Source organism: Ambystoma mexicanum, chromosome 1p (assembly GCF_040938575.1).
Source record: "Ambystoma mexicanum isolate Mex_15411 chromosome 1p, UKY_AmexF1_1, whole genome shotgun sequence".
NCBI classification, from domain to species: domain Eukaryota; kingdom Metazoa; phylum Chordata; class Amphibia; order Caudata; family Ambystomatidae; genus Ambystoma; species Ambystoma mexicanum.
This window is the reverse complement of record NC_090921.1, coordinates 1,240,558,030-1,240,570,789: the sequence shown is the minus strand read 5'-3', so window position 1 is coordinate 1,240,570,789 and position 12,760 is coordinate 1,240,558,030. Positions and strand designations below refer to the sequence as shown.

Here is a 12,760-nt window from a genome sequence, read left to right as displayed (position 1 = left end):
GGGTGGTGTGTAGGTTCTTCATGGTCTCTATCTGTGTCTGCCTCTTGGTAGCCCACCCTGTCTGCATATTTCCTAGCTACTCTTTCCACACAACCCTGCCATGGTCTCTAGCTTTAAAGTTGGCTTTTCAGCAACATTGCTCCCTTTTGTTTGAGCATGCCATGCCTTCTTGTAACATGCATGTCCATCCGTGTCTGCAGTATCTGGGATTATGAAGATAACTCTGCTGTCTAAATCATGGCCCTGTAAGGTTCAGAAGGTGTAATACGTGGGAGAGCTCCGGTGTCTAAATCCTGACTCTGCAGGATACCCAATGTCTAATCAAGTGGATAGCTCTGCTCTAAAGCCGGATCCTGTAAAGCGCAGTATGTGCAATTTAGTGGAATTGACGCTGCTGTCTAAAGGTCTAAAGACGGACCCTGTCAGCTACATTATGTGCAATTTTGGAGGCAGCTCTGGTGTTTACTTACCCTGTAGGGGTTAATATGTGCATTTCAGGGGAACAGCTCTGCCGTCTAAAGCCGGCCTTGTACAGTGCACTATGTTCAATTTAGAAGAATAGTATTGTTGTCTAAAGCTTGATCAGAAAGCACGGCGGATAGCATTACTGTCTAAAGCCTTACCACATGCAGATGAGTGATGATTGGTTGCTAACCGCTTTTAAGGAAACACATGATCCATTCTAGAAGTTGTTTCCTCATGCCTGAATCAAATAGGCGGGGCCTACATATGCTGTGATCCTCCTTCTCAAAAGAGAGACTGAGGGCCCGATTCTCAACTGGGTGGTAATTGCCGAAAATGTTGTTAAAAGGGCTAATGACATTTTTGGTAATTACACCATATTAAAGGTGGCACAATATTCCGAAGTCGGAATTATTGTGCCACTTTAGGAATATGGGTGCCAGTTGCTAGGAAGGGCTGGAAACCGATTTAGCAACAGGCACTCTCGTTAACTATGCATTTACCTGGTTTTTCTTGTGGCACTCCTCCAATTTCACAAGCGCTTGAAATTAGCGCTGAACTACGGTACACAATTGGTGCCATACGGAGGAGTGCCACAAGAAGCCTTGTTTGGTGTGAATGGAAGTGTACATATACACCTGTGTTGTAGATGGACACTTTCAGGTTCCATGTGATAATTCCACCGCAAAAATATTGCGATACAAAATTGTCGCCATATTTTTGCGGCGAAATTCAGAATGGACCCTGCGGGGGACACCCCCGCAACATTTTTTAATGTGCAGGGGACACCCCCGCAATCCCCGCTCCCACATAATATCCCCAATAAAAATATCGCCTATGGCGAACCAAACGGCCATATTTACGGCAATATTTTTGTTGGGGATATTAATGCCTGATACCCACTTTCATCTACACCAAATCAAGCAGCTTCAACGTTGCTGTAACGTTGAAGCTGATTGCTTTGGTGTACATGAAAGTGTTCATATACACCGCACGGGTGTATATGAACACTTTCATTTACACCAAAGAGTACATGAACACTTTCATTTACACCAAAGGGTTGCAACGTTGAAGCTGCTCGCTTTAAATGAGTGTTCATATACACGGGTGTATATGAACACTTTCTTATACACCAAAGTAAGCAGCTTCAACATCCTGTAATGTTGAAGCTGTTCACTTTGGTGTATCGGCAGCATTTTCGTTAAATAATGATTCCCTCGTTATTTAACGAAAATGCTGCCGAGATTCTGCAATCCGTCTGTTTCCATTAGAAACAGGCGGATTACAGCGAAAGCACTGTCCTGCTTTGCGATGACGCCCAGGCCCACTTCAGAATAGCAGTGGTGCCTGGGTGTCACGAAATGGTGCAGCGAATCGTGCTATTTAGCACGTTCGCTGCGCCATGATGAGAATTGGGCCCTGAGAGAGGGGGAGAGAGAACAGAGGGAGAGAGACATTTGGGCCTCATTACGAGGTTGGAGGTAGCCATGGCGCTGTTAGCGCCATGGCTATCCCCTTACCGCATACCGGGTCCGGGTTCCCTGAATGGGGAATTACCAGGCCATTCCAACCTTGGAGGACCCAGTATTTCCCCATTCAGGGAACCCATCCCCATTCGAGCCCCCATAGGGCTCAATGGGAATGGGCACCATGCTAACAACGGACCCGTTAATAACGGGCCTGTTGTTAGCATGCTGGTCCTTTAGTGGCTCCCACTAAGGGAACCTGGCAAAACCAGCTGCCCTTAGCGGGACCCGCTAAAGGACCTCGTAATGCGGCGGTAAGGGGTTAACGGCACCGGCACCCTTACCGGCGCCATTAACACCTTACCGCCAACCTTGTAATGACCCCCATTCTGTCTGTGCTTATGTGTAATTACATATGCATATTCTGCAAAGGTATTGTTCTCATTCATTTCTGTTGTTTTTGCAGTACCTCAACGTGATGAATTTCTTCCCCTGAAATTGTCTGTTGGGTTTGCCATTGTTGCAGGAGTCGTGATCTTTCTGGTGATCTCAATCTTCTGCTGCAAAATGTGGTAAGTGCTTTTTACGATCAAATCTGAGCTAAACACACGCATTAGATGCTTTGGCCACGGTATATCAATGGTATCTCCGTGCAGAGCACACTACCATATCATACAATAATTGTTAAAGACAACAGCTTTGACTTTTGGGGTGTAAATAAAGTCTGTTGCCTGGTGTTGCCACAATAAGTACAGGTACCCAGACCATTTTCCGAGTATTGGAATTATATTATCAAATGTTCACAGATTTTGCAAGATTGCACCATCATGTAACAAGAAACATTCATCTGGTGCAAGGTATTTTGATGATATTTTCAGGTATTCAAGTCTATGGCAGGTATTGCTATTCATCATGTAGGTGATGGGGATCAACTGAACAGTCATGTTGACACAAGATTGTATCAGGGTTAAATTAACATTAAATGGCCAAAATAGAAGAGGAGTGGTCTCCGACAACTAGAATTGCAGGATGAAAACTCCACCTGTTCTTGCTTGTGCTTCGGGTAACATAAGAGAGGAAAGTGGCTCTTGGGTAAAACAATGAGTGTTTAAATGTAAGGTTCTCAATGAGACCGGCGACCATCTCCACGGGCAGGTCAATGCAATAGTTTGCAACTTACCCCCTCAGGTTTAAAGGGGTTCCTGCATCTTTCTTCTTTGTCTCCTGAGACTTGAGTGGTTCACACTCCCTCCTTCTCAGTGTCCCGGGCGTAAGGGTTTTTCCTGCACCGTCCACTCTTCTCAATAGCTCCAAGATTGTCCTTCCTCATCATAGAGAAGTTGTGATTTTCCTCAGGGAGTAATCAACAGAGTTGGAATTTATCCTACAAATGAATTTAGAACCTGTTGGGTTGACTTCCTGTAGTATAAGAGGGCTCCCTAAACCTTAGACATTTAGGATCTTGGGGAGAGCTGATCTCCCAGCATAGGGCACAACCACATAGAAGGATTATATTATTCCCTAGAGGATGAGTTATCTGATCTTCTTATCCCTTCCTCCTGTGGTTTTGGTTTCATACTTCTCCTCTGCCTCTATGATGCTCACCTATCCTTCTTATCACATGCCTGTTTGTCCTCCCGCCTTTAAAAAAGACCTAGGGCCACTGGGTCCTTTAAACACATTAATCATTCTTTCTACAAATGCATTGATCACCTCCTCCTGTGTTTTCTGACCTCTTCCTCAGCCTCTTCTCCCACCCCCATCTTATGCTCTCCAACGATCTTAATCTGAGTTACTCCCTTCTCCTGACTCTCAGGATCTACCTCTTTTTGATCACCAACTATCTCCAGCTGTTTCCCAACACCCTCCTTACTAACACTAACCTCCTCCTGATGCACTTCACTGGCCTCTTCCTGATGTTTCCCAACCTCCTCCTGGTACTTACCAGACTTCTTTACACTTTCCCCAACCTCCTCTTGATAGTTCCAAACCTCCTCCCCACTAACACTAACCTTCTCCTTAACAGACTTCCTCTCTCACTCTGGTCTCTTTCTTAATGCCTCCTTCTCGCCTTCAATCTTCTTTCTTCCTCAAACCTTCTCCGTATACTTGCTGTACTTTCCCATCTGGTCCAACCTCCCCTCTCCAACTCCTTCCCCTAACTTCCACACTTTCAGACTAGGCCTGTGGACTCAATAGCTACGTGCTGGCTGTCCCGGCTCATTATGAGGGTCCTTAGAGAGGGACTGGGATAGGATGCACCTAATAGGTTTACCTAACCTTCCTCTGTGGTTTAGGCGGTAGGACAAGCCTTTATTTTGCGTATATGCCATCTTGAAATCCACTGTCTCTCTCCTGTTACTGCAAAAAACGGCCTGCGAAGGACACAGTTCCCTTGAATCTGATTCCTTAGCATGTGAAACCACTGCGGGTAAATCCTTTAAAGTCTCTTTAATATTTCTGTGCGTGAAAAGAATGCTGGTCTTTGGTAACACTGCAACTTTCTTTCACTCACAAATGCAAACCTTGTGTGTAGACAATTGATTGGTAAGATTCTATCATAATCAAATGAAAATTCTGCCAGTAAACCGTGAACAGGCAATGTTGCACACTCACAGATGGGCAAGTCTCAGCAGGAGCTTCTCTGGGCCTTTGCAGCACGGTATGTTTAACAATGAGATTCCTGGCAACATTAACAGAGGCTGTGTGATGGTGCTCTTTGTTGCAAAACTCAATGTTAACAAAGCTTGTGCTTTCGTTCAGAGACTTTGGGTCTGGTTAGTGGGAGATTCAGGCTCTTGTTTAATACGGGTAGATCATCTCTCAGCCACGCCCCAACCGAGATGGTGGTAGGGTTGCCCTGATTTTCACTGAGTGGGTCCCTTCTTCTCTCATACCCACCCAGCCATACTTCTCTTTCGAGAGCCTGGTTTGCAAGCTGGTCATCTCTCCTACCTCCTGCTTGACAATTGCCACTATCTATCGACCACCTGTCTCCATCCAACTGTTACTCTCAGAATGGGCGGATTTCTCCTCCTCTCAACTGCCATCTACCTCTAAACTCCTTCTACTTGGTGATTTCAACATCCACTTTGACTCCTCAATCACAGCTACCACTCTCTTCCATGACCTTTGCACCTCGCTCTCCCTCTCCATTCTGCCCTCTGGTCCTACCCACTCAGCTTGAAACACTCTCAATGCCTTCATCCATACTGATCTTCTGCTCTCCCCGCTCTCCTGTTCAGACCACTCCCTCCTATCCTCTCACTTGGGCCGTCTCTGCCCCATGGCCCCACCTCCACCAGCTCTGCCAACCTAGTTCTCGGACATTTGCCCAATGAAACAAGTGTCAGCGGCTACCTTCGCATCTACCTTTATCCCCCCTCCACTCCCGCTGCAGACTACCTCTGATGGTGTTCTTAGCAACCTCCACCTCGCCATCACTAACACTCTCAATATCCATGCCACAGTCATGTGGATTTGCCTGTAACATGCCACCTAGTGGAACACCTTGTACGACTCTGATCTTGAAGCCCTGAAGCGCAAGTGCAGGACTGCTGAACGGAAGTGGCAGACCTCAAGCTCATCCTCTGACAAACTGCCCTATCGCCTTCTCCAAAGGCAATATTGTCTCTCCATTCGCTCCAAGAAGAGCTCACATCCAGGCTTGCATCTCTGGTGCATCCAACAACACGGCTGAAGTCTTTAAAATCTGCAAGGAACTAGCCAATCCCTCTACAGTATCCACCACGCCTCCTCCCTGTCAGGCCCTCTGCAGTGCACTGGCTACCCACTTTAATGCTAAACATCAGGACATACAGAGCACTCTCTCTTTCCCCCTCTTCCCCTCCCCTGTCCCCCTCATATCCCCCTCCACCTCTGGCCTCCCATCCTCCCTCTGTCTTCCTCTCCCCCTTCTCTTCTGTCACATCGGATGAGGTCTCTAGGGTTGTCCGCACTATGAGAGTCTGCGCCCCTTTTCTTCCAGAACTATTAAGGACAACATCAGCTCCCTTGCCCCTGCACTTAATGATTTCTGAAATTACTTGCTTGCTACTGGGTCTTTCCCTTCTTCCCTGAAGCACTCTCTTGTGCAGCCCCTCCTAAAAAATTCTTCTGCAGACTCTTCTTGTCCTGCTTATTATTGCCCCATCTCTATCACCCCCTTCCTTGGGAAACTCATCGAGAAATTGGTTCTCCCACAACTGACTCAGCATACTGAGCTGGTTGATTGCCTACACAACCATCAATCTGGATTCTGAGCATCCAGAGGCATGGAAACTGATCTTCTGAGCACCTGTGAAGAACTTCTGACATCTCTGGTCTCTTAACTCTGCTGCTGTTCTCATTCTACTCGATCTGTCCTCTGCATTTCATACTGTCAACCACTCGAACCTCATAAAAAGACTCCATGATACCCTTGCACTGGACTGGCTGACTTCCTTCCTCACTGACCATCCCTCCCAGCAGATCTTGGGCTCTTTCTCCTCTCCCAACTCTATCTGTACCTGTGGCGTCCCCCAGGGCTCCAACCTCTCACCCAGCTCTTTAACATCTATCTTGCCCCACTTGTTCAGCTTATTTCTTCTTTCTCCTCCCACTTCTAGTGTTATGCAGATGACACTCAACGCTTTTTCAAACTTCCCTCTGACCCTCTTGCTACTTCCTCTGCCATTCCAGACTGCTTCTCTGCTATCCAGTCCTGGTGTGTATCTAACAACCTCTGCCTCAATGCCAGCAAGACTGAGATCATTCCTTTCAGGATTCCTGCTCCCACCTTCCTTCCTTCTCTCTGGCCACCCTCTATGGGCTCACCCCCACCTCCTTCTTCAGAAGCCAGAAACCTCAGAGTAATTTTCGACATCTCTCTTTCTTTCCTCCCTCACATCATGGACCTTGCTAAGAAGGCCCATTTCCAGCTCCACCTCCTCAGAGGCATCCTTCCTTTCCTCACCTTTCCCCAGAAGCTCAATGTATCTAGACCCTTGGTACTCTCTAGGCTGGACTACTGCAACAGCCTCTTCCTTAATCTACCCTCTACCTCTCTTCACCCCCTCCAGCTTATCCAGAATAGGTCTGCAAAACGTACCCTTGGCCTCAAGCCCAAGGACCATGTCTCCCCAGCCCTAAAATCTCTTCACTGGCTCCCGATTGCTGCAAGGATCAAGTTCAAATCCCTCTGCACCATCTATAAGGCTGTCTGGGGCCAGGGACCACGCAATCTACAATCTGCTCTCGCCAAATACTCTCCCTCCAGGTCCTTACGTTCCTCTGGCTCCAATCTCTTTCCTCAGCCAACTCCATCCTCTGTAACAGCTTCCTCCTCCCTCTCCGTCTTGAGCCATATCTCCTCAAAATTCAGAAGCGCCTCAAGATGTTCCTCTTCACTTCCTCCTTCCTCCTTCCCCTCCTTCCCCCTCCCCCTCACCCTCCCATGCTCCCGTGCTAAACCCCTCAGTTGCTGAGATTGGTGGCCTTGGCCCTTATGTGTCCTCCTGGGTCATGGCCGTCCTCTCCATCGCCTGCAGCCCCTCCCACTCCCAGCACTTGCCCTTGGGCACCCACTGGCATGTGTTCCCTCACAGACTGCCCTTTGTATCAGCAGATAGCCATTCTTCTTTTCTTTGCGATCTCTGCCTAACACTTTACCAGTACACTGCAACTTACTCCCTGGCACTTACCCCCACCCCCCAGAATCTCCTTAGCACTTACACACCTTCCCCTGCCCCCCCCCATCTCTCTGCACTTGCACAATCCAAATGCTCACAAGGCCTAATAGGACCACCTCTATCCCGTTCATTATTGTATTCTATTGCATTTGTCCCATGTTCCCTCCCTTTGCCCTGTGGGCACTTTGGAGCACAATGTCTTGCTGTATAAGCACCTTACAAATGCACAATAAAATAAAATAAGCACCTGCAAGCAGGGTCGGAACCCCGACTATACTTTTTTCTCAAGGCCTCACGCAGCTTTCTCTCGTATTGATTACATTTTGGTCGAGACCTCGCTTCAGAGTGAGGTCACTGACTCGGGAGTGGAGATTGTCCCTTGGACTGACCACGACATGGTAAAGATTAGATTGGGCCTCGCCCCCGCTCCAGCAGTAGGAACCCGGTGGAGGTGTAATGACCTTCTTCTGCAGGACAAAGAGGTCCGCCAAGCCCTTCTGGTGGCAATCGAGGACTACTTTTCCCTCAATGATAACGGTGAGGTGGGGGTCATGGGAGTATGGGAGGCATTTAAAGCTACTATCAGAGGTACCCTCATAGGGATAGAATCGGGGAAAAAGAGGGAAAGAGCCCAGGAGGAGAAATCACTAAGGGAGAAGATAGAGGCAATACAACCAGGGGGGAAATTAAAAACTCAGATGTTCCCTGGGAAATGGGAGGAATTGCAGAGGTTACGAACCAGATTAGAAGACATCCATGTGGGACAGACGGAGAAGAAACTCTCTTTCTTAAAACAGAAATATATGGAAAAGGGGGAAAAGGCGGATAGGATACTAGCTTGAAGGCTCCGTGAGCTCAGAAACAGCAGAAGGGTTAATTCCATCCGCACCCCAGAGGGGGACTCGACAGTGCGGGATAGTAAAATCGCGGAACAATTCAGGCAATATTACGAAAGGCTGTATAGCTCGGAATACGTGGGTGACGGGAACGAGGTTGACAGCTTTCTCGACTCCCTCCCGATACCGGGCCTCCACCCCGACAAAGCTGAGTTATTGGAGCTGCCTGTAACCCCACAAGAAATAATAGATACCATATCCTCGCTGAAAAGCGGAACAGCCCCGGGGGACGATGGCTACACAGTCAAGTTCTATAAAACATATAGGTCCACGCTTGCCCCATTCATGGCTAAGATGTTCAATGCCGTGCTGAATCAGGGCTCCCTCCCACCCACGATGATGTCGGCTCTGATTGTAGTGCTCCCTAAGGAAGGAAAAGATCCCGCCCGATGCCAATCATATCGCCCCATCTCCCTTCTTAACACCGATGTTAAAATTCTAGCTAAACTCCTAGCAAATAGATTAGCAAACCTCCTTCCCTCCCTAGTACATGGCGATCAGGTGGGTTTTGTTTCGGGGCGCCAGGGATCAGACCACATTAGGAAAACCCTCGATCTCATGCATGAAGCTTCGAGACAAGAGGCGGAAGGCTACCTTCTTTCGTTAGACTCAGAAAAGGCCTTTGACCGTGTCGAGTGGCCCTACATGGGCAGAGTTCTCCGCAAGATGGGGTTGGGAGATAACTTCTGTGGGTGGATCGCAGCACTTTACAACGGCCCTTTAGCGAGAGTATTGGTCAACGGAGGCACCTCAGAGCCGTTTTCCCTCTCCAGGGGCACCCGACAGGGATGCCCCCTCTCTCCCCTTTTATATGCCCTAGCGATGGAACCCCTGGCTATAGCAATCAGGACAGACCAAGAGATCACGGGGATACGGTGTGGCGACTGCGACTTTAAACTATCCCTGTTCGCAGATGATATCCTGGGCTACCTAACCAACCTCCGGGTCTCCCTACCACGATTATTTGATCTCATACACCACTTCGGCTCCTTCTCGGGACTGAAGATAAATACGTCCAAATCTAGCGTAATGCCCATGGGACATGGGGAACATGAGATTGAGGGCAGCACCGAAATACTGGGGGTAAGAATAGAGCGGGAATCCACCAGATACCTGGGCACCACCATCCCCAGCGACCTCTCCCGACTATACCATTGCAACTTCCTGGGGATCTTGGCTCAGGTTAGTAGCGACCTCCAACGATGGGCTCCCCTTACACTCTCTTGGCTGGGGCGCATGGTTACGGTGAAGATGAATATTTTGCCCCGCCTCCTCTATCTCTTCACGGCACTCCCTGTGGTGATACCCGAGGCCTTTTTTGAGGTTCTCCAATCCCGGGTCCTCCAATTTATCTGGAATGGCAAAAGGACGAGAATCAAGACTTCCACTTTGACCCTACCAAAGTCAGAGGGTGGATTCGGTCTCCCGGACTTCAGGCTCTACTATAAAGCAGCCCAGCTCCGAGTAATGTTGGAACATATGAGGGATGACATGGGAACATATTGGACATATATTGAGGACATCCACGCCCACCCGAGAAAAGTTAGAGACCTTTTGTGGGCCCCCCCCTAGGGATCTCCCCCCACATCTCAGGACTCATCCCACCCTGGCGGCCCTCTGGGCAGTTTGGAAGCCTAACACTGCTAACAAACGACTATCCTCTTGGCCATCCCCCCTGACTTCACTTTGGGGCCCCCCTGTTGATCTAGGTTCCAAGGGATTCCGAGACACCCAATCTTGGTCAGATATGGGCCTGGAGAGAATCTCTCAATTGTACCGTGAGGAGGGTTTTATAGAATATGATAAATTGACCGAAGCATTGGCGGATAACCCTCCCTCAGTCTTCGAATACCTACGCTTGAAGGGGATCTTGACCCACCCTCGCTGGGCAGATCGTCTCAAACGCCCCCTCACCTCTTTCGCGACAATCCTGACCACAAGCACAACGCGGAGAGGCTCCCTATCAAGGTTCTATGGTGTTTTGAATACAGCTGACCTGGAGGGTAGGCAACCTTTCAAGGAGATCTGGGAGACCAGGCTGGGCATGCCTCTGGAGGATCACACGTGGAGGGCGATTTTCAAATGCATTTTCACGGGGTCTCTGTATACGGCTGCTATGGAACATAATTTCAAAATCCTTCATTCATGGCATCGCCCCCCGACCACCCTGTCCAAAATGTTTGGGGATGTGTCCCCCTTTTGCCCCAGAGGGTGTCTCCAACGGGGCACATGGTTTCACTTATGGTGGGAATGCCCAGTCATTCAGGTCTATTGGTCGGAGCTACTTAGTTGGATCAAGGAAATCGAGGGGTTCTGCCCGACCTTACTGCCATTGGAAATCCTCCTGGGCATCCCCGCACCCGAGACAGAACTTAATGCGTTCCCTAAGGTCATTGGGGCCATGTTGAGAGCAGGGAGGCTAGCGCTCGCCCAAAAGTGGAAAAGTGTACTGGCCCCGTCCAAAGAGGAATGGCTCTGCAAAATCAGGTCCATCTTCATATACGAAAAGCTTACCGCAATAACTAATGACACCATGACGGACTTTGTGCAAGAATGGACTGCAGTTCTTCTTCACGAGGATTGTATTTCTATGCGCCTGTAGATTGTATTTTAGGTTGCCTCCACGAGATGCCTATCTCCTTTCTTCCTTGAGACTGTGATTGTATCCTTCTGTTTAATTCTCAAGCTGAACCCACTGTGTCAAGTGATTTGTCTAATTGGTACATGGCAAGTAACCGATCTCCCCAGAGCTATTATTGTCCGTGAACTCTCAAAACTTGGTGTGTTAATAGCGGGTTAGGGTGGGAGGGAGGGGGGTGGTGGGAAGGGAGTTAATTTTGTAAAAACTGGCGACCTGTCTCTCTAATTTTCTGTGTCTTACTGATGGAACGGTTCGTTTCGTTCAGCCTTATATGTATGTTGTCAATAAAACAAATTGTAAAAAAAAATTAAAAAAAATAAATAGGGTGTCCGAATATCTTATTCCCGCTGCTATCGCTTTGCCACTAGAGGTCTACAAATTCAGGCAAAGGACTTTGTCACATATTATATTACAGGTATCAGCCAGGTACTCACCTCAATGATGAATATTCTCAAGTAGCCGTTGTTATGAACTGTCATCATATGGCCATATGCTCCTCCCATCACACCCCAGGTCTTTTCTTTCATGTCCAGGAATGTACAGCTTTTGCCAGGCTTTGCTATTAAAAGCCCACAAACCCCTCCTGCAATCCCTGTCCTGCAGCATGGACTGGCTCCTCAGCTGCATGCAATTTACTTTGACGTGGGTAGGCAGGTCTTACATGTGTCTCTACACGTTCTATGTGTTTGTAAATGTTTTTCTTTTTTCTCTGGCGGTGTGGGGGGTGGACTGTTCTGCTCTCTCTCAGTCCTGGGCTCTCGACTTCCTGGCGCGTGGGCGTACTAGTAGCCCAACTTGACACGTTATCACTACTTGAAGAATATGATATTATTCATTTAAAAAAATGTAACACGGTTACAGAGCGTGGGACCGTGGGATTTGAAGCTGCATTGCTTCCTAAACAAACGCATTGACCCTGAGCCATCCTCCTGGCCCCAGGGCTGGTTCTCTCCCTGGAGGATGTCAACTTTGCTGGAAGAGGCGAGCACAATGCAACAAGCGAGGCAGCACCTACTTCATCTCGAGGAGGAGACATGCAAGGGGTCCTCGTCTCGGTTGGGCCTCATTACAACCCTGGCGTTGGACCATGGTGCTATTAGCACCATGGTCCATGCCGGATTCCGCCATGGTGGATGGCGGATTTACCGCCCCATTCCAAGGTTGGCGGGGCGGTAAATCCCCATTTACCATGGCCCCTTCCCCATTCCCATTTTTGGCCCATAGGGCTCAATGGGAATAGGGAAGGCGCTAATTACGGCACCGTAAATTACGGTGCCGTAATTAGCACCAAGGTCCCTTAGCGGGTTGGACTTTAACGCCTGCAAAAAGCAGGCGTTAAAGTGTGAATCGGGCGTTAAGGGTTTAACGGCGCCGCAGCCTTTTACAGCGCCGTTAACCCCTTAACGCCAGAGACTGTCACGGATCTCCATGCGAAGGCCAGGGGGAGTGAATGAAACCCGTTGGGGTACATGGGCAATCTAAACTCCAAGAGAAAATGATGTCAATGCACGGTAAGATTTTATTTCTGAGTTCCAGACCTTGATTCTTTTTTTGTACACACCTAGCGTGTACACATACAGCCATAGGAGCTTGGCTATTATGGTCAATTCTGTTTATCGAAATAAA

At 48.5% G+C, this 12,760-nt stretch overlaps 1 protein-coding gene across 1 annotated transcript in view; it reads left to right on the top strand.

Moving 5' to 3' along the window:
* Window positions 1-12,760, top strand: part of LOC138573323 (uncharacterized) — a 256,635-nt gene that overhangs the window by 191,275 nt on the left and 52,600 nt on the right. Inside the window, exon 6 of the mRNA XM_069649330.1 lies at window positions 2,395-2,500. Coding sequence (XP_069505431.1) covers window positions 2,395-2,500 — 106 coding nt within the window. The remainder of the gene's footprint in view (window positions 1-2,394; window positions 2,501-12,760) is intronic.